This window comes from Juglans microcarpa x Juglans regia, chromosome 4S (assembly GCF_004785595.1).
Source record: "Juglans microcarpa x Juglans regia isolate MS1-56 chromosome 4S, Jm3101_v1.0, whole genome shotgun sequence".
NCBI classification, from domain to species: Eukaryota; Viridiplantae; Streptophyta; class Magnoliopsida; order Fagales; family Juglandaceae; genus Juglans; species Juglans microcarpa x Juglans regia.
The window spans coordinates 8130896-8152469 of NC_054601.1; the positions used below are offsets into that span (position 1 = coordinate 8130896).

The 21574-nt window shown below is 35.8% G+C and overlaps 1 protein-coding gene across 1 annotated transcript; it reads right to left on the reverse strand.

Moving 5' to 3' along the window:
• Positions 1–8429: 8429 nt before the first annotated feature.
• LOC121262240 (protein CUP-SHAPED COTYLEDON 3-like) lies at positions 8430–11347 on the reverse strand. Its single transcript, XM_041164639.1, has 3 exons — positions 10750–11347; positions 9766–10040; positions 8430–9369 (listed from the first exon to the last, which is right to left on the reverse strand). The coding sequence occupies exons 1-3, from the start codon at positions 10949–10951 to the stop codon at positions 8686–8688; spliced, it is 1161 nt and encodes a 386-aa protein (XP_041020573.1). The 5' UTR covers positions 10952–11347; the 3' UTR covers positions 8430–8685.
• Positions 11348–21574: the final 10227 nt, after the last annotated feature.

Here is a 21574-nt window from a genome sequence, read left to right on the forward strand (position 1 = left end):
GTGTATATAGATGATGTATTAATATTTTCTTCATCTATTGAACAACATTGGAAACATTTAAATATTTTTGTTCAAGTTATCAAACAAAATGGATTAGTTGTCTCCTTATAAAAAATAAAACTATTTCAAGAAAAAATTAGATTCCTTGGACATGAAATTTATCAAGGAACTATTACACCAATTAGTAGAGCAATAGAATTTGCTAATAAATTTCCAGATGAAATAAAAGACAAAAATCAATTACAGAGATTTCTAGGAAGTCTCAACTATGTTGCAGATTTTTACCAATTTCTCAGACCATTATGTAAACCATTATTTAAAAGATTAAAAAAGAATCCACCTCCTTGGACAGAAAAACATACTAATATCATAAAACAAATTAAACCCCATATTAAGAAATTACCATGCTTAGGGCTTCCATCTCCTCATACTTTTAAAATTGTTGAAACAGATGCCTCTGATATTGGATACGGAGGAATTATGAAACAAAAATTATCATCCAACTCAGAACAGATAGTTCGATTCCATTCAGGATGTTGGAATCTTACTCAAAAGAATTATAGTACTATTAAAAAAGAAATTTTAGCTATTGTATTATGTATTTCTAAATTTCAAGATGATTTGTTGAATCAAAAGTTTTTACTTAGAATAGATTGCAAATTAGCAAAAGAAGTTTCAATTAAAGATGTGAAAAACCTGACTGCCAAGCAAATATTTGCCAGATGGCAAGCTATATTAAGTATTTTTGATTTTGATATTGAGCATATTAAAGAAGAATCTAATTCTCTTCCTGATTTTCTATCCCGAGAATTCTTACAGGGAAAATCATGTCATCTTCAAAGTCTAAAATAAAGTCCAAATCCTCATACGCACGGCCGCCATCTCTTCCCTATCCTTCACCTTGTCATTCTGCAACTCCAAGACCTTATACGGTATTGGGGTCATTACCACAAAATATTAGACCCTCTTACAATCCATTTTCACCATTAGCATCTCCAAAATTACCAACCTATTCCAAAGCTGTTTCTCCTTCTTCTCCTTCTCATTCCCAAATTATTAATCCTCCATTATTATCTCAACCTTCTTCATTTCCTATTATTATCAAATCTCATTGGCATCCAGTCTTTCCTATTGAATCTGAAATTCAACATCTGTCTGACCCTCAAAAATTACTTGATGCCTTTCTCCTACCAGACTGGCATTATGTTCCACAAAACATTAAAAAAACCCAGCATTTTTATGAATTTATATTAGTAGATACTGACTCAATTATTCTCTCAGAAATTCCTTGTTCCCTTCAAACCCAACCTTCTCCACCAGCGTCTCCAATTATTGCTTTTCATAAAGTCACTATCAAACAAGTTCTCACCCTGGAACAATGGGGAAAAATCCTTACTTAACAAGAAAATTCTCTCATCCCTATGATCTTCCTTATTATGATTATTACGATTACCAGCAAGCATGGAAAAAAATATTTTTAAAACAAAACAAAAATTTGCGTCATTCATGGTTCCTTCATTTTGATAAACTACAGGAAATTAAAACACTCACGAAATGGTTCTCACTATGGTGGGAATATTATGGACCCGAGCCTCTTCTCCTTCCTCTTCCCCTTCAGGAAAGTCTCCAAAATTTCATTTCACAAAATGACAGCCCACCAGCATTAAACCATTGCTCACCCCTCTTGCTCTTCTTTCTCAAAACAAAATTGAATTGGATTATGAAATGGGAATACGTTATCAAACCTCATCCGTCTCTCAAAACCATTATGTTCCTAACCCGTCAAGTTTCCATCAAATGGTGGGAAAAATACAATTGTGATCATGTATTGAAGATGTTTTCAAAAGTAACCAAAGCTCCGGAAGTCCTAGTCCAACGGAGCAGATTTCAAGCACAATTAGCATTCATTACAAACAAGAAAGATTTGAAAAAATTAGCTGAAGTGATGTCACAAATATCAGACAGTGACGATGAAGAAGAAGCACAACCCAGATTATCTCCATTACAGAAACCCGCATTATCACCAGCCCATCAGGCCTCTCCTTCTCAACAGGCCTCTCAATTTCAGGGCAACCAAGCTGCATCTCCTTCTCAAGATTATTCACCTTACCATCCGGTACAACTGATGGATTCTCAAGATCCGTTTGAACTGGAATTAGCAAATTATGATCCTCAGAATATGTGACTCCAAAAAATTATTATTTGACTAACCAGCATGACATGCAGAAATTCTCAAAATATTATCCCTCTAGAAGGTTATTCGTGACAGATTATTGCCCAGCAAAATGGCAAATAATTCTGTACAAGATTACGTGTTCTGTACTATGTTTGTTTTTAGCGTCGGCTGACACTTTTCTTGTCTTTAATGTCGGCCGGTACTGTGTTTGTCTTTAGCGTCAGCTGATACTGTTCTTATAACGGCTGGTACTGTTCATGTATTATTAAAGTTACTGTTTTAGTGTCTATATAAAGGGGTTCACGAGGCAAGAAGGGCATTCAGAATTCTAATCTGATATCCCTTCCTCTCTCGCCCAAACCTCTCCAGTCCAGTCCTGTCCTCCTCTCTTTGTAAATCTTTCAATCGTCCTTCCCTCATATCTTCAGCTTCCAACTCTTTTGAGAATTAATCTCCTTATAAGTATTATATTCTTAATGAAGAAGTTTATTTCATATCTCTTTTCTTCAATTTTTATTTCCTCATGCATATGGTCGGTTATACCGCCTGCCTACTTTGCTATCATGCATATGGCCGGTCTTACCGCCTTTAATTTTTATTAATACATTTTCTTTTATTAATATCTTATTATTCTACTTGGGATATACGCCTTTGGTATCAGAGCCATTGGTGATAGTATTGTTATTACTATCTTATTGCTATTGTTATTTCAATCTTATTAATTAAAAGTATTATAATACTATTATTAGTTTTATTTTTATACTTTTGTACTTTGTAATATTAGTATTATTATATATTACTAGTAGTAATATAGTTATAAATATGTTAGTATAATAACCGTTCGAATGGTTTTTTATCCAGTTCAAACGAGACGCCACGGTCATTATAGACCTAATTCGAATACAATGAAACAAATCACTCCAGTTCGAACCAGCTGCCGTTGAGACCTCCGATTTTGCCCCTTATCTCCGCTGCGAAAACAGCGTAGCAAGCCCATATTTGAATTTTTAAGAGGTATGGGTCAAGTCTTCACATCTATTATTTGGTTTTATGTTCGAATGGGTTGTGTTTGGGGGGTATGGATTTCGAATCTGAAATCCCCCATTTGGGTGTATTCCCCAAGAAATAACATCAAAATAATAGGTAGAAATGATTATGCTTCACTCCTTAATCATTTCTACCTATTAAAACAAATGATAATATCTAGATTGGGTTTTTAAGTTTGGGGCTGAGTCTACACAGCCATGATTGTTTGGTTTCTTCCCGTTCGAACTAACTCTAGACCGTTCGAATGCTCAGTTGCCAAACAGCATTATTTCTGTTTGAATAAAATAAATTCGTTCGAACGAACAAAGATTGCTGGTTTGAATGAATAGAATAATCCATTCGAATAGATTTTACTAGTTCGAACAAAATATGTTCCGTTTGAACGAATTATTTCAATTAAGTTCAATATAGTATAATTCTTCAATAATATAATTTAAAAATTATGGTTAAGTACATTCTTACGTTCCTTATGGTTAAGATGTATATCAATGGCATCCAGCGGAAGAAAACGTGCGAGAGATCAGCCCAGCCAAAGTAGTAGAGCAACTCATGCTCAAGAGACGAGGCCTACACTTGTCGAGTTGGATGGTTTCTTCCCGTTCGAACTAACTCTAGACCGTTCGAATGCTCAGTTGCCAAACAGCATTATTTCTGTTTGAATAAAATAAATTCGTTCGAACGAACAAAGATTGCTGGTTTGAATGAATAGAATAATCCATTCGAATAGATTTTACTAGTTCGAACAAAATATATTCCGCTTGAACGAATTATTTCAATTAAGTTCAATATAGTATAATTCTTCAATAATATAATTTAAAAATTATGGTTAAGTACATTCTTATGTTCCTTATGGTTAAGATGTATATCAATGGCATCCAGCGGAAGAAAACGTGCGAGAGATCAGCCCAGCCAAAGTAGTAGAGCAACTCATGCTCAAGAGACGAGGCCTACACTTGTCGAGTGTCCAACCATTTTGTCTGACTTCTCCGATCTTTCATGGGAGGGACGGAGCATAGAATCCATCTTCACCGAGCGGAGATGGAGATGGATACCTATCTGTGAGCAGCGGGTGACTGCATATCCAGAGATGGTCGGTGAGTTTTACCGTTCCATGGGAGAACTTAGCGCTGATGCTTTGTTCTACACCTTATCGGTCTAGGGAGTGAGTATTAATTTCTCTCCCCGCATTATTGCTGAATTCCTTGGCATCCCGCGCGTGACCTACACATATCTTATAGCGACTACACGGGGACCAACAGCTGCACTATCTGATTCCGACACACCGGCCGCATCCTTCATGCTAGCCCCGAATGTAGATTCGGATGCTAGTTCGGATGGTAGTGAGGATGAGGATCTACCTGATGATAATTTCACAGACGATCAAGTGCGTCAGCTAGTGCAAGACCCATCGACTCCTCCATATGATGGGAGCAAGGTGATCCGACAGGCTGATTGTATAGCATTTTTCAGAATACTTAATTTGATTGTTGGCTATAACATCGTTCCGAAAAAAGATAAGACTGATTTCGGGATCGATCGAGCCAGATTTTTACTACGGATAGCACGATTGGACCCCATTGATCTGGCATTGTATTTCTTCCTCCGTATTCGATCGGAGTCACGCTTTTCCAGTGGAGGTTGTCTACTATTTGCAATGTTGATATCTAACCTCCTACTCCGATCAGGGGTTACAGTGTCTGTGACTAAGCGGACGTCACCACAAATGGGGCCTCTTAACAAGATCACATTCAAAAGAACAAGGGGCACTTGCGAAAAATTGTACCAAAACAGCTTAGTGATCCTCCCACAGATCCAGCTTCTAATCCAGCTTCTAATAGAACTGCCACTGTTGAGAGATAGCCTCCTGGGGCTACTTTGGATCAGGTATAAGCTCTGTTTGTGAAGTTTGTTGAGCCCATCATGGATAACCTTAGGGATCTTGAAGGATGTATTTAAATGTTGCAGGAGGATGTTGATCTACTAAGGACCCAATGATCGTTTTAGTTATTATTTTACTTTTTTATGTTGTATTGAACATTATATATTTGAGATGTAATTAATGTATGGTTTTTATTTTTCGTGTTTACTACTTTGTTTATTTTTTTTTATTTTACTTGTCGTTCATGATAATATAAAAAATGATACTATTTTTAAAGTTATATTTATATAAATTTAACATAAAAGAAATCACTATAAAGTTTTGAAGTTAATTACATAAAATTAATTTATGAATTTATAAATATTTTAACTCACTGCAAATCATAATATATAATATATACACATTTTGATATTTTGAAAATGATAACAAATTAATAGAAAAAATATTTATTACTTTAATGGAAAAAATATATGCACAAATCCATACTAATAAAAAAATTAATTGAAAAAATATCCGTTCAAACAAAGAAATTTAAGTTCGAATGGTTATTAAATTTTCCCGAGAAAAATAAATTAATTTCCCGCCAATATTATTATTCAAATAGGTTATATACTATTCGAACAAATATTAATTCCACGTTCGAATCTATTTTGTTCCGTTCGAACGGTTTTCTTCTTTTGAGACGAGATGATTATGTTCGTCACAAAATATTTTGTTCGAATAGATATTTCTCCGTTCGAACAAATTTAGTAGCTCAAGTATTTTTAAAGATAAAAATAATTTTTAGGAATGAAATTTAATTCATCTCTAATAAATTTCGTCCTTAAAATTCAAATCTCTTGCAGTGCTGATACGTGAAAGGGCCGCTTGGGCTCTTAGTTTGCCTTCCTGGGGTCTCGGCCCAGCCCTTTATCAAATCAGTCTCGAGGGCAAGTTTGGGGGATGGGATGAGACACAAAATTCTCATCTCATCTCATTTCATCATTACACCTTTTTCAAATCCCCATACAAAATATAATAAACAATTCAACTTTTTCAAATCTCAATACAATAATAATATTAAAACACAATATTTTAAACTCTCAAACAAAACACAAAATTCTCATCTCACCCCCCAAACCTGCCTTAGAGTAGATAAAATCTCAACTGGCTCATCTCCCATACTCCCCATATCCCACGACCTGATGACTCTGCCCCCGTCGCCGCAAACTTCGGTTTCTACCGCTAAGTGAGTTTAGATTTTAAACTTATCTCAATTTATTATTATAATTTATTTAAATTTTAATATAAAATATAATAAATAATTTAATTTTTTTAAATCTCAAAATAATAATAATATTAAAAAATAATATTTTAACAATATTTTATCATTACAACTCAACTTAACTCAATTCAATTCAATTCAACATCCAAACACAGCTTTACTCTATTCCATCTCTGGCCATGGAACTGGACCTTGGACCATCTGCTTGATCATGGTAATCACCACTGCGAAGCATGTCATTATTGCTGGAAGTAACACCCTTACTATTGTAATCTACTGACCATTTGCGCCTGGCTCCACTTTTCGCCCTTAACCAAGATCTGAACCGTCCCTCTGATTCCAAACGCTGATTTCTAGAACCAGATCCAGAATCACATCCCTGCTCCCCATGCCAAATCCTCCCACACTTGAAACAAATTTTCAGGAGTTTTTCATACTTTATAGGTACCCACATGTTTCGATTATTGAGATTAATGGTCCTGCCTCTTGCCAGTGACCTCTTCAATTCCACTTCAACTCGCACTCTCAGAAACCACCCCCACCCTATATAATCTTCCGGCAAATTCACATCTAAAACCTTATCACTGAACTCCCTATTTGTTAACCAATATTCTGATTCATACACGCCATAGGAAGGTTGTGCAATTGGATCCAAAAAGTTCAGTATGAAACTCAATTTGATCCGGTTGTGTGATGCCAACAAATAGCTTCAATGCAAATAAACTTGAATAAAATAACATGGTCTTCCTTCCATAATCCGATCTTTATCCTTATCGTTCGCAAAAGTAACTACAAACGTATTCAATTGAATTTCCTTAAAAACAACAGATTTCTTCACCTTCCATAGCTTCATCATGGTAGATCTCAGCACCTCACTACCTGTGTCTCTCCATGCAGACCTTACCAATCAGACTCCTAGACTCCCTATCTCACAGGCTAGTTCCCACATCAATCTGTACTCCTATCCCAGATTTCTCATCGTCATTTAAGATGGGTGTTAAATTCTGCCATGCCTCTCCCAACTCGTCCATATCCTGAATCGAGGACCTAGCTTGTTCTCTGAAAGGTGGTGGAAGGATCTTTAAGATGGTTGTTGGGAGATCAGCTTCACAAGGGGAGAGAGTGTGTGTGTGTTAGTACTTGGTACTTGGTGACGAAGTTAATGCATACCACAATTAGCACCAAAATTAGGTACCTTCACCAGATTTCGGTCACAAAACGTGAAGGTCGCATATATAATATTAGATGTTGTAGGATTTATATGATGGCTTTCTCTAAAATGATCCTGCCATTCTTATTTATTCATGGATCTAATTAATATCAACATGGGTTACCGCATGTACCTCGCATCAGTATTTTTAATGTTTGCGTGAACAATAACAAGACTTTTACTGTTACCCTTGCTCATTTATTATGTATGCAAGCCAGATTCTGTACTCAGTATCCTCACCAGAGGGGGGCCTCTCATGTGATGGGTGTACATCATGATTCTCTACTCTTACATATGGAGTCTAGATGCCTGGGATTCTAAGCATCTGTGATGGGGCACATGCCATGTCTTTTAGAACCATATGTGGGCCTCACAACGTCTGAGATATGCGAGGATTGAGACTTGTCTGCCGGAACAGAACCTTTTCTTCTCTCTTGATTTCAAAAAGAGGACGATCGATGCTCCGGAACATTGAGAGTCTCACTATCAATAGCAATGATCAATAGCAATTAAGTGATGGATCCCCACTGTACCTATAAGCTCACATTGACAATGCCATGCAATATAAAAGAAGTAATGATTCTAATACAATCCTTGTGAACATTCTGACACTTGTCTCCCTAAACAGAACCTACAAAGGACCCTTTGGCATAGCATGCTGTCGAGGGGACCCCAAACCCAATCCCAATCCCATCGTCAATAGTAAATAAAGGTGACGTCAAATATATAAAAACACCTCCAATCCCATCCATCATGGCATCACATCAAACAGAAACCTGCCCACTCCTCTACACTCCAAGATCGATATACAATGACTAGGCTTCGAATATCCAACCTATAAAGAGGACAAACCAAGAGAAATCCACAAGGAATTGATTTTATACGATAACAAATAGCACTCCTAAATCTGCAGAAAATGTCCAATAATACATTTGATTGCATGGATAGACTATGGACATGGCTGTCTACACTTATAGAAACACTACATACATCATAGACTCTATAGGATACCATATGTATATATAAACTAATAATATAAGGTTAAACAAGAAGAATTGAAGCACTCGACGAAGCCCAAGATTTTCCAAGGATCCTGACTGATATCTCAGCTAAAAGCCAGCCCTGTTGAAGGCAATTGAAGTGGACGTATCAGTAATAGTAGCATCTGCTGCGGGTGCAGAAGCAAATGCAGAGAACCCCAACAAGCCACAATCAATCTCAGATAGCAAGGAATTTTGATATTGATTTGTACTCGGGTGAACCCTATCCATCCATTGCAAGTTAGCATTGGCTGGTAGCTGGAAGTGGGAAAAGTTTGCCTCTGTCTTGCACTGTTTCTGAATAGCGATATGTTCCTTAAAAGAACTGCCATCTTGATGTGAGAGCAGGGATTTGAAGAGCATCGAGGGTAATGGTGATGGTGATGGGTTGTTGTTGGTGTTTGTGCTTTTGTTTGTTGCGACGGTGGTGCCGGTGACTGTAGTGGGAGTGGCCGCAAAAGAAGGTTGGAACCCATTAGTTCTTGGGAATAGGTGGGATTGGGAAACAACTGGATGTATTAGGCTTTTGATCAAGTCATTTTCTTGGTTATTAATGAGAAGAGGGTTTTGGATACCCTGCATTATTGGGGTCTGAAATTGACATTCTAATAACGTTGTTGGGGTTTCTAGCAATGGAGGCAAGCATGTCCTGTTGGGGGATGAAAGAGCTTCCAAAAGATAACTTTGTCCTTGAAGAAATGGATTTTTCTTCTCTCCCATTTTGTGAAAAATCCTGCAAATCACCCATTCCTCCTGCAAAACAAGCATGTTCACAATCTGTTTGATAATTTCAAAACCCAAATAATGTTTGATTCAACTGATCTTTATCATAGAAAATGTCTAATGCAGCAGGATAGAATAAAAGTAAATTAGATTGAAAGGTACAATATAGCATGAGAAGTGCTAGCTGTTGACACCCAGATAGAGCATGTTAAATCAAGGCAGTCACGTCAGAATCTACCCCCACGGGTTAATAATCCAAGTGAACATGGTGGTTGTAGTAGGGCATGCACACTGATACGAGTTTAAACATATAAAAACAAAAAGTCAACCCAAAAAGTTACAAAAGAGAGGACGCATTTTGCAGGGTAATTACTTGATTCTCACGGCGCACGTGTGTGAAAAATGGTGGGTAGGGGTCCCTGTTACCTTACACGTGTGGCGGTAGGAGAAGTCACCGTCGAGGCGGTACTCGTGCATGACCCACTTGGTTTTCTCGCCACGTGGGGCTCTGCCCTTGTAGAAAACAAGGGTCTTCTTCATCCCAAGAAGAGCTCCACTGGACGCACTGTAAACTTCCCTGTCTTTGCCTGTGGCTTTCCAGTACCCGGCTCCGGTTGCTCTGTTTGTTCTTAACCCGGTTGGGTACTTCCTGTCCCTCAGGCTGAAGAAATACCACTCTCTCTCCCCCATTTTTGCCACATCTAAACAGTAACAGCCAACAGAAACAAGTTAATTACTGGGAAGACCAGCAAAAGCGCGCATTAACTTTCCCTCTCCTTATCTATCTATCTCTCTCTCTCTCTCTCTCTCTCTCTTTCCCCTCAATGCACATTTATTTATGATTAATATGAGTGTGTATGTCAGAAGGTGAAGGGCTTTTGCAGGTGGTGATAGATTTTCTGGCAAAAAATCTATGGTGGGAGAAGGCTTTAATTAAACGGTATGTGTGTACGAAATATATACTGCTAGAAGTATTGTTTGTAACTCGAGAAATCCTCGTGCTGGTTCACGACAAATTAGTGCAGATTTTAGGGTTATACTTGGGTTGTGAAGCTTTAGCTCATTCTATTCATTTGATTAATCTTACCTACATGTCACCCAGAATGAGAAAACAATTATTCAATGAACAAGAATGGATCGAGAAGTATATGTAGTATCTTCTGCAAAGAGAGGCAGAGAGAGAGAGAGAGAGAGAGAGAGAGAGAGAGAGCTCTCGTGCTAATAAGTAATAATCCAGGATCACACCAAGCAAGAAATATACACGAGATTAATGCCTGCCATTACTGTATCTCTACCTAGATAAAAGGAAAGAGAATAATCTCACGTATAGGCCAGTCGAAACAACATTTTTCCATGATATGAGATGGTGCAATTAATTTATAAGCATATATATAGATATATGATATATACCTGGAAGCTCCCAAGGCTCACATCTGTTAAGGTCAACCTCTGCAATCTCCACACCACGAAAGCTGCCATTAAACACCTTCGAAGCAAGATAAAAGGTGATAAGTTCTTCGTCAGTTGGGTGGAACCTAAACCCCGGCGGCAAACCTTGCTCGTTCATGTCTTCCCCAGCGAGCTCAAGGAGAACTTCTTCCATTGTCAACATATCCACACCGACCAAATTCTCTCCTCCTTAGAGAGCTATGTTTGCGTGTGTTTTGGAGGTGAGAAGAACAGCGATTATTTTATGAAAGAGGCGAAGGGGAACACTCTAAAGACGTAAAATATATAGAGAGAAGCACTTGAGTCTGAAACCGAAAGAGATCAGATAGAGAGAGGGAGAGAAGGGAAGCTAACAGAGGGAGAGGAACAGATTTTGTATTCGTAAAGGCTGGCTATTGAGGACCTAGAGAGGCTCACCTGAAAGGCTACTCAAATAGGGAAAAAATGGTCAGGAAAATCTTATAAAACGGGAGATTTTGGAGTCTGTACGTGTGTGTGCCTCTGTGTGTGTGGCTGCGAGGGTGTAGACTGTAGTAAATGCAAACTTGGTTGCAGAGATTTATGCGTGCGTATGTTAGCATATATATATATATATATGTTTAGAGGTATAGGGTCAGTTCAGAAAGATAACACGAGGGTAGCCCTATGAAGAGTGAGATCATCTTCCACCGAATCCTTTCTTTTATGAGATCTGATAAAAATATAATATAATTACTTCAAAATATATTAGAATACTAAAACATCATCAGAAGTTCATGGTTCGTGAATGCAGTACTCAAAATATGACAATATTTCGTCTTTGCTCTGCAGAAAAAGGTGGCATTATTGCGTTAGAATCACTGTTAAGCTTTGCACTCATTTTGGTTCTTTTGCTTGGCCTCGAGTGCTGGCCTATCACATTTTTCAAAACCTTCATCAAAGTTATTCATAGTTTCGGTAATTTCTAAGAGAATTAACACTGCAATATTACCCACTTTCCTGCATAACTTGTGGACTTGCACAACTGATCTGTACATGATCATTAATTTCAGAAACAAAAGTAGTAGTAGCTTGCTACTTGGTGTCACCATCTTCTATTTCACCTATACCAGATTAATGGTCCTAGAATTAATTAATCAGGTGTCCAGAATTTTTTATTGCATTTATCATTAATATGGAAGAGGATTAATTAGATGAACTAATATTATACAGAGAAATACATATAATATTTAATGTTATCAAGAATTCATATTGCTTGAAATTCTTATACTAACACTCGTATCAACTACGGTATGACCGAAATGATATACAACATGTCTATATTATCATATATTGCTCAAAATAATTTGTCTAAATCTAAAATTATCAAATAATGAGTAGGACTAGGGCTGAAAGTTGGTCAATTCGGACCAGACCAACTATCCGAACGGAGACTGAGAACAGTCAGTCTCAATCCATGAGATAGAAGGCCAAAAGTTTTCGGTCCGGTCTCTGGGTGGAGTTTTTCCACCCTGGACCGGACCGACCGAATAGTAAAATAAAAAAATATTATATATATTATTTATCCAATAATTGTATAATTAATTAAGTAATTTTCATCTAACTTATCATCATTTACAATATATAATTTTAAATATGTAAATTATAATTTCAAATTAATATTAATGTAATTAACTTATGTATGATATGAATATTAATTAACTAACCTATCACCAATTCACCATTCACTAACATCTACATCTATGATCTAATTAAAGTTCTAATTTATTAGATAATTTCTTATAAAATACCTAATACAATTATTTATTAATCATATACAAAATGTAAAAACTAAAAAGTTTAATATATTGAAAATTATCATAATACATTGACATAGTCAAAGTTAGTAACAAATTCCCAATTAACATCATCTATATAATTATAATTTAATTATTTTTTAATGAGTTAATTACATAATCCACATTAATAATTCATTTAATTTTAATTTAATAATTTAAATAATTTTTTTATTAATTTATTTAAAAAATAAAAAATAATTAGACCAACCGAACGAATTGATAGCTATAGATTTGGTCCCTATGAATATTCAGTCTGATCTAATCTAGAAAAAATGATAGACTGAAAACATCACCCTTCAGACTAAACCGGACCAGACCAATCGATTTACAAACGATCATTACTAAGTGATATGTTGAAGAGGGTGGTGCATGGGGCAGATTTTTTTTCTTTTTGTTTATTTTATATGGTAAAATTCTCGATCCCTCAATTAATATCTTCACATTCTCTCGCATTTAAAGCTAGAATTCAGGAGATACTGTGCTAAATGAGATATAATATGATTTTTTTTTAAAAGAAATACTTTAACCATAAAAATGTTACATAAAAATAAATTTACAAAGTATCATAACTTGATATTATATATTAGATTATAAAGTTAATTTTATCTTAAAATAGATCTAGCCAAATATATAAAGTCACATCAATTTATAAATTTACTTTCATATAATTTTTTTGTAAATTTTACTACTTATCATTCTCATATACCACACACAATACACTACATTTTTTTAAAAAAAATAAAATTAATTTTATTTTTCTTAAACTAATTATATTGTCTACTCATTTTTTATATATTGATAAGAGAAAAATATTAAAAAAAAATGATGTAGAGTGTATAATAAGAAATTATTAATAAAATTTTTATTTAATTTTTCTTTCCCCTCAGTGAAAGTGTGGAGTACTGTGGTGTTCATCGATTTATGCGCATGTAATCAAAGATTGCACGTGTAGAATGATCAGGTAATAAAAGGTTGGGAACTTTTTCTTTTTAATAAAAAATAGTGTAGATCTTAGTGACTCTGCGAAGTAAAAGATAACAACAGCAAGGATCTACTGCTACTCTATTTATTTATTTATATAATATTAGATATTAGGCCTACTTGCCTACCTCTGACATTTTTATTCACATTTATTTTTTGCCCTTTGTTTTTCAAAAAATAAAAATAAAAAATAAAAATAAAAAACGTTCTGTAGACCATTGATTGGCATTGGCCTCGAAACTTGCCACTCTGAAGCATTTGATAATTTGTTGAGAAATCCGTTTTTTAAATCTTCAAATGTAAAAGCATTATTTGTTCTTTCACGGTTTTTGTAAGATTATTACATTTACAAAATTAATATACGAATTTAAACAAACTTGTAATCAGATGCTTTTGTTAAAAGAAATCTAGCGCGAGAGACATTAGTAGGTCATTTTTGTACGTAAGTTTTTGATTGATTTACGTGTCATACTAACAAACCATGCATATAATGTGAGATTAGTATACCAGTTGGCAATTCTCCGTTAACTCTACAAGAAAAATGAGCATTTGTGTTATATTTTTTACAATAAAACATATTTATTTTAACAAAAAATAATTTTCTTATAGCGTAATTTTATAACAAGAGACTATTGCAGGCATCTAATGGAAAATTTTTCAAAACTTAATTATCAATTTTGCAAAATTTGAAAACCTAGGCTTAAATGTATAAAATTATAAAAATTGATATATTAATTTCTCAATTAACCTAATTTCTAAGATAAGAGTTAGTAAATTATCATGTAGAATAAATTTTCAGAAATACAAATGCAAGAGATTTCAATCAACAATTAAAGTATAGATTTTTATATTCATTTAGTAAATGGGCTTTATGATTTATATAAAAGCACTTTATAAAATTAAGGTATGTATATAAATTAAGGGAAATACTCTAGCTACAAAGAGATTATATAAAAGTAATCTCACAAACTGATATGCCTTAATGTGGTTTGTTAGATTATGAAGTTACTTTTTTGTAAAGTAGATATAACAGATCAAATGAAGCCATGTCAGTTTATAAAATTATTTTTGTGTAATTCTTTTATAGATATAGCACTACTCATAAATTAATACACCTCAAATATGTGAACGATCATTGATCGCCTGTATTATTTTAGAGTTTTAGTCCTAAGTATTAATTAGCTAGACCAACTATAGATTAACACAACCCTAATTAATTAGGTGTTGCAGTAACTGAACAAGGCCAAGGGAATCAACTTTTATACCTAATCGATGCCTTCCTGCAACAGTACTATGAGGGCAGCTAGGGCAAAACAAAGCATGAGGCCAGCTAGCTAGCTGGAGAATGAGGCAAGACCACCGACTAGATCCAGGGTATTGGACAAAGAGAAATTATTGTTGTATGTCTTCAACATGCACTTGATAATTATAGAGTTGCTTATACGTACGTAGTAGTACTTAAGCAAGCTCATCCCCGGCCTCAGGCCACCAGCTTCATTCATTCATATATATATTATACGTACGCCTTTGGTAAATAATTAGAATGCATGAGGGTGGACGCTTGAAAAAAGGGGAGTTATATATAATGCATGCACACGTGAGAGGGCTGCTGTTTCTTTTGGGTGAGAGGGACAGAACAACTGGTACGAACTGGCATGGGTGCATGCAGGCTGCTAATTGGGATCTATTACGAGGCTAGAGCTCTGGAATAACTTAGGTTGGGACCACACTTATTTTTGCTTTGTCGTTTCTAAGATTTTTTAGTCCTCATTTTCTTTATTGGATTGTACTGATCATGAGGTGCAAGATTCATATCCATCAGATCTAAGTTGTCATAATATCTTGTTCAGCTCCATCTCTTTTCTTTTTTTGTTTTTAATCAGTTAATGACTTATATTGCATGGGTGAAGTTCACGTGATTTGATTAAAAATAATAATGATGGTTTCTAATATATATTAATGTATATGTATCACCCATCAGTTCATTGATGTGATAGATCATATGTAACCTGAATTTTTAAAAATTATGAAAAATGATATTTATAATTTTAAAATACGCAAATTTTACATATTTTAAAAAAAATAAATAAATATAAGATGTATATGAAAAAATTAATTTTTTAATATTAGGCTCTACTTTTTTTTTGAAAAGATTATGCAAATTTTATATATCCTATGACTGTATCTAATATCATTCATAAATTGAGATGAATTTTTTTTTTTGTTAAAATATGAATAATAAATAATGACTTGTTATATCTAAAAAAAAAGATTTGAAAGATAAGCATGGCAATATGAAGTACTTGTTTGCCAATTATAATAACAATAAAAGTTTAATGTTCGTACAGTAGCATCTTTCAATCGGGAACTCAAGTGTACGGACAACAAACTAATAACAATAATGGCGACTAACTTTGGGTCCCAACATAGCAAAGTTGAAATGGTTAATTTAGACAGTAGTACGTGTGTACATGCATGCATGCAGTACCCTCATCTCCTCACAGAACTTGGTGGCTAATGGGGACGATCGAAAATGACGTATCATTCGGGAGTTAATTAATTTGTTCGATCGTTTCTTCTAAAAAGAAGTGCAATTATTATAGCTATGACTTTCTTCCTCAAGAAACCAATTCCATTTTCTTCCACTTAACTTAATTCTCTCTCTCTCTCTCTCTCACAACACACACACAGAGATGTCAATGGCGGATTCATTGAAACTTGTTTGGTGTAATGCAGTACTATCACGATGCTGGGGATCATTAATTTTCCATCGTGCATGGGTTATATACACGCCTGACGATTTGGCATCCATGGATCCATAAACTCGATGATCAGCTCTTAAATGTGAATTTTGAATGTCCAGACACAACGTAACAACAAAAACCTACGAGAGCCTCGAGGAAAAAAAGTTGCATATATATGGATTTGTGTTTTTGATGATAAATTGATATATACAGCAGTACGCGGTACGTTGACAGAGACTAGTAAACAGTTTGGTACGTAACTACCGGCCGCTTGGTTTAAATGAGTTTGCAGATTTGAGCTATGATCAAGAGTTCCAAAAAAACATATATGTGGCTAAAACTAAAAGCCTAGTTGCCCAAGGAGAGACCATTCTCCCTGGGAATTTACCTGCGCGCACATGTGTTGTAGATTTGCCCAAATCAGTGAATTGAAGAAAGAAAGGTATTGTCACTCATGCATGATGTCAGACGTACGTCCATGACCCGTGTGCCAATTACCTAACCTATAATATATATTTCCTCTATTTTACATGAAATGCAATAAAATATCATTAGAATTAACAAAAAGAGAAACCCTACTCCCTAATATTAGAACTCATCACCATCTCATCTTTTTTGTTTCCCAATAAAAAAAGGTAGTACCAAATCGTGTCAGGAAATTTGAGTACTTTAATGTATGAGCAAGAGCTGCTAACAATTGACGGTGACAAAACCCTAAAGTAATGGGTAGCTGCAATGGGTGCCGGGGTTCCTCCTGGATTATGCGTTTACTTTCATTAATGTCTCCAGTGGCTGAATTCACAAGCTAGGAAGATGAATACACTTGGGTTGGTGGAGGTTGGTTTTGTTAGTGGGTCAGTCCGAATTGATGAGCCAACTCGATAAGTTGGAGGATGCATTATGGTTTTTTGGTCGATAAATAACAGAGTTTGTTCGGCACGTGCTCGACAAGTAGCTCGAATGAAGCTCGGACAAAAGTTGACTCAATGCACGCTCGACGCACCACTCGAGTAAATAACGTAGAAAAGTGACAATAAGAGCTTTTTCCATATGACATTACTATAAATATTATGTACTTAATGAGGGTTTTGAGAGTTCTGAACAGTGATGAAATTTTGTGATTCTATTGCATAATAAAATCATTTGCAACTCTGTGAACGTAATCACGTTGCCAAATCTCTTTAATTTTGTATTGTGTGATTGTTTGCTAGTGTTTACTTTTTCGTTGTTTGTCATCGTTTGTTTCATAACAACTATCCCTTGCCTAATGGAAGAAGGAAATCGTGAGACGAGAAAGTTACTTAACTACCTCTTACCAGCTCTAAAGATCGATTAATCTGGCCTTTACCAGTTCCCAGCAAGCAACAAAATGCCAGTAAATTAGTGATTGTAGTTCTTCCATCCGATCCTAGTTTTAATTAGTGAGAATCTTATTACCTTTATATGGGCTACGGGCCCAATCTTGCATTGAGGGATTCATACCCTTTTCTCATCTTCTTGATTATCCGATCCTAGCTATCAGGTTCAAAACTACTCCCACAACTCTTCTACCAATTGTTACGTTGTATAAGTGCCCAATTAATAGAATGCGTAATAATATATATATATATATATATATATATTTATATATATATAAAAATATATATCACTATAAAATAACTATTTATTTGCTGTTAGTTATTTTCAAAAATGATAATTTACTATTATGATTAGGGGTGTAACCAGTCCGGTCTGGTCCGATTTTGGACAAAATCTAGGACCGAACCGGTATGTACCGGTTTTTTATTTTTCAAAACCGATTACGCTCCGGTTACCCTCCTAAACCCGTACATCCAGTTTTACCGGTTTCCGGTCTGGTTCAGTCCGATTTTTCGGTTTTTTTAAAATGTAAAAAACATATAATAAAGTGTTATTTCTTATGATAAAATATTATTAATAATTTAATATATATATATATATATTGTTTAAAGCATATGATCAATTAAATTTTCATCTTTAAGATTAAACTTTTATTTTATAAATTATAATAACATTATCTTATATATAATTATATTAATAACATATGATCAAACAAATTACAAATGTTCATATTTAAGATTAACATTTTATGTTATAATTTATAAATTATAATATGAAATTATTTCATATATGATATATAATTATATATTATATATAAAAATTTAATATATAATTATATATTATATATAAAACTTATATATATATATATATAAATATTTTGTATAATATATAAAATTAATTTATATATATATTTTTTCTAACCGGTCCGGTTCCAGAAACTACGGAATCGAAACCGGACCGGTTCCGGCCGGTTTTCATAATATAGGAACCGGTTCCGGTCCGGTTTTCCGGTTTAAATTTACACATCTAGTTAAGATGAGTTTATTCTCGTCATAAATAATTATTTTTGTCGTAAATAACTAATTATTAATACTCATTTTTCTTGTAGTATATATCATATAGTGGGATAAGTTGCATGGGGTAATTGGAAAAACTCTGAATCTATCTCCTTTGTAGAACGTTTTAGTACTAAGGAGTCCTAACCTAGCTCCTAATTAACGAACAAAGTTTGCTAGGAAAATTGATTCAATACCTGGAGAGGATGTTCCAACCGGTTAGCCCCTAAGATGGACCTGGGCCCTTACCAACGACTAAAGCCCATATCGTAACCGAGGATCCTAGCCCAGTACAAAAGAAACCAACCCATGGTCAATAATGACTGGATAAGCTAATACTGATGGGATAGCTATCCAGCTAATGGTAAAAGATAAATGAGGTTATTATTCGAATTTGCTAAGAGATGAATCCTCATCTCTAAATTTGAATTTGAATAAAAGATGACCACTATCCATGAGGGAACAATGATAGATCACAAAGCTCTATATAAAGGAAAAAACCAGGTATGTAGAGGATGGAATGATTGTTATTATTGTTATTATCCTCAAATTACTGACTTAGGCATCAGAGGCGTTCCCTCAGACCCTCGTGCTCTCTACACTTTGGTTGCAGGTGATCGTGAGGTGGTGGCGGTGAAACACGTCCATAACAGTTGGCGCCGTCTGTGGGATTGTTTAAATCTCACACTTTGCGTGCTTTTCACATGCCCATCACTACCCGGTCATAGGCAACTAGAGATCAGGGAGAAACTCCATAAAACATGGAGAAGAAGATCACTGAAATGGAAGAAATGATAAAGAAGCTTACCACAGAGATGGATTCCTTACGTAAGGAAAATGAGACTTTTAAGTCACAAAATGGGCCATCAGGCGAGGATGCGACACCCAGTCAGGTTGACAGGGTAGAGATGGTGGCAAATAGTGCGGGAAAAGGCCATCAAGAGAATGAGGAAGCAAAGAAATTGCATCACGACGTACGTAGCTTGATGGACAAATATGAGGAGATGGCAAAAAATATAGGAATGTCTTCTTCGGTAGATCAATTGCTGTTGAGCACAAATCTACCATTTTCTATGGAAGTCTTGGCGATGCCCCTGCCTGCGAAATTTAAAGTCCCAACAATGGTACAACAGCTCGAAAGATCCTGTAGAGCACCTTGAGACTTTAAAAGCTCATATGACGCTTCACAGGCTCCCAGGGGAAATTGCTTGTAGACTTTGACTTGAGATTGGCGAGAGAATGGTTTGGTGCACTGCAACCAAACTCCATAGAGCGTTTTGAAAAGCTGGGGCGATAGCTCTTAACCCAATTCATGGCAAGTAGAAAACTCAGGAGACCCGCCGCCTACTTATTGACTGTCAAACAAAGGGAGAATGAAAGCTTAAAAGCGTGTTTAACACGCTTCAATAAAGAAAAGATGACAACCGACGACCAAGACAAGAAAATCATGCTAGCAACACTATTGTGAGGTGTTTGTCCAAGGAGCCATTTTATGGACGAGCTGGTCCGAAAAACCTCTTCCACCTTACGAGAGTTCATGGATAGAACTGATGACTCTGTTAATGTTGAAAGCACCTTGATCGCTTGACCTCCCAACTAGAAACAAAGGGTGAGCGGAAAACGAAAGGAGGACAAAGGAAAAACCGAGATGGAGGACAAAGGGCGAAGAGAGACCAACAAGAGTCAAGGCGAGATGGTAATGTAAGAAGACATAGTGGCGGTTATGTACATTATTCAGAACAAACGAAAGGAAGAATGAGCACAAGAAGAGAAGTAAGAGCTCCGGGCGACGGGAATCACCAAAAAGGGAGAGGAGGTCAAATGAACCTAGGTACCGAAGAGCGAGAGCAGATGAAAATCGAAGAAACCAACCTCTAGGCGAGATACACATTATCGCCGGCGGATATGCAGGAGGTGGCCCAACTTCCTCAGGGAGAAAGACCTATGCAAGGCGGGCAAGATATGAAGAAATCTATAATGTAGAGAGGCCCATCAAACAGCCCCGAGTACAAGAATCTCCCACTATATCTTTTGACGAGAAAGATTGCCGAGGGATTGTGTACCTCCATGATGATGCTTTGGTGGTAACAATGTTGGTGGCAAATTTTACCACCAGGAGAATACTGATTGACAATGGAAGTTCAGCGGATATCTTGTTCTGGGATGCTTTTAGCAAAATAGGAATCGACGAAGAGGAGTTGAAACTAGCACCAACTACGCTGAAAGGGTTCACTGGAGATGCGGTGCAACCAATGGGGTCCATTACATTACCAATATCTATAGGCACAAACCCTTATGTCGCCACTGCGATGACTGAGTTTTTAGTAGTGAGAACTCGGTCAGCATATAATGCGATCATTGGGCAGCCAATGTTGAATGCATTAAACGCCATACCTCGACCTATCATCTAAAAATGAAGTTCCTAACATGCAAGGTACACGGACCAAGAAGAATAGGTGAAGTACGCAGCAAGCAGGTCTTGGCCAGAGAATGTTATGTACAGGAGCTCAGACAAGGGCAAAGGGAGGTCAGTATGGTGAATTCTGAAAAGCATTCGATCCTCCCGCTGGGACCATAGGTAATGGCGAAGGAGTTAGAGACCAGGGATGAAGATACCCTGAAGCATGGTGAGGCAGATGAACCTCTAGAGCTGGTCACCCTTGAGCAGAACCATCCCGAAAGCCATGTGAAGATTGGGACAAAATTGGCTCAAGAAGAAAGACAACAACTAATAAATTTTCTTTTAGACCATAAAGATGTATTCGTATGGAGTCATAAGTATATGCCCAGGTAGGCGAGGAAGTCATCGAACATGAGCTGAACGTAGACC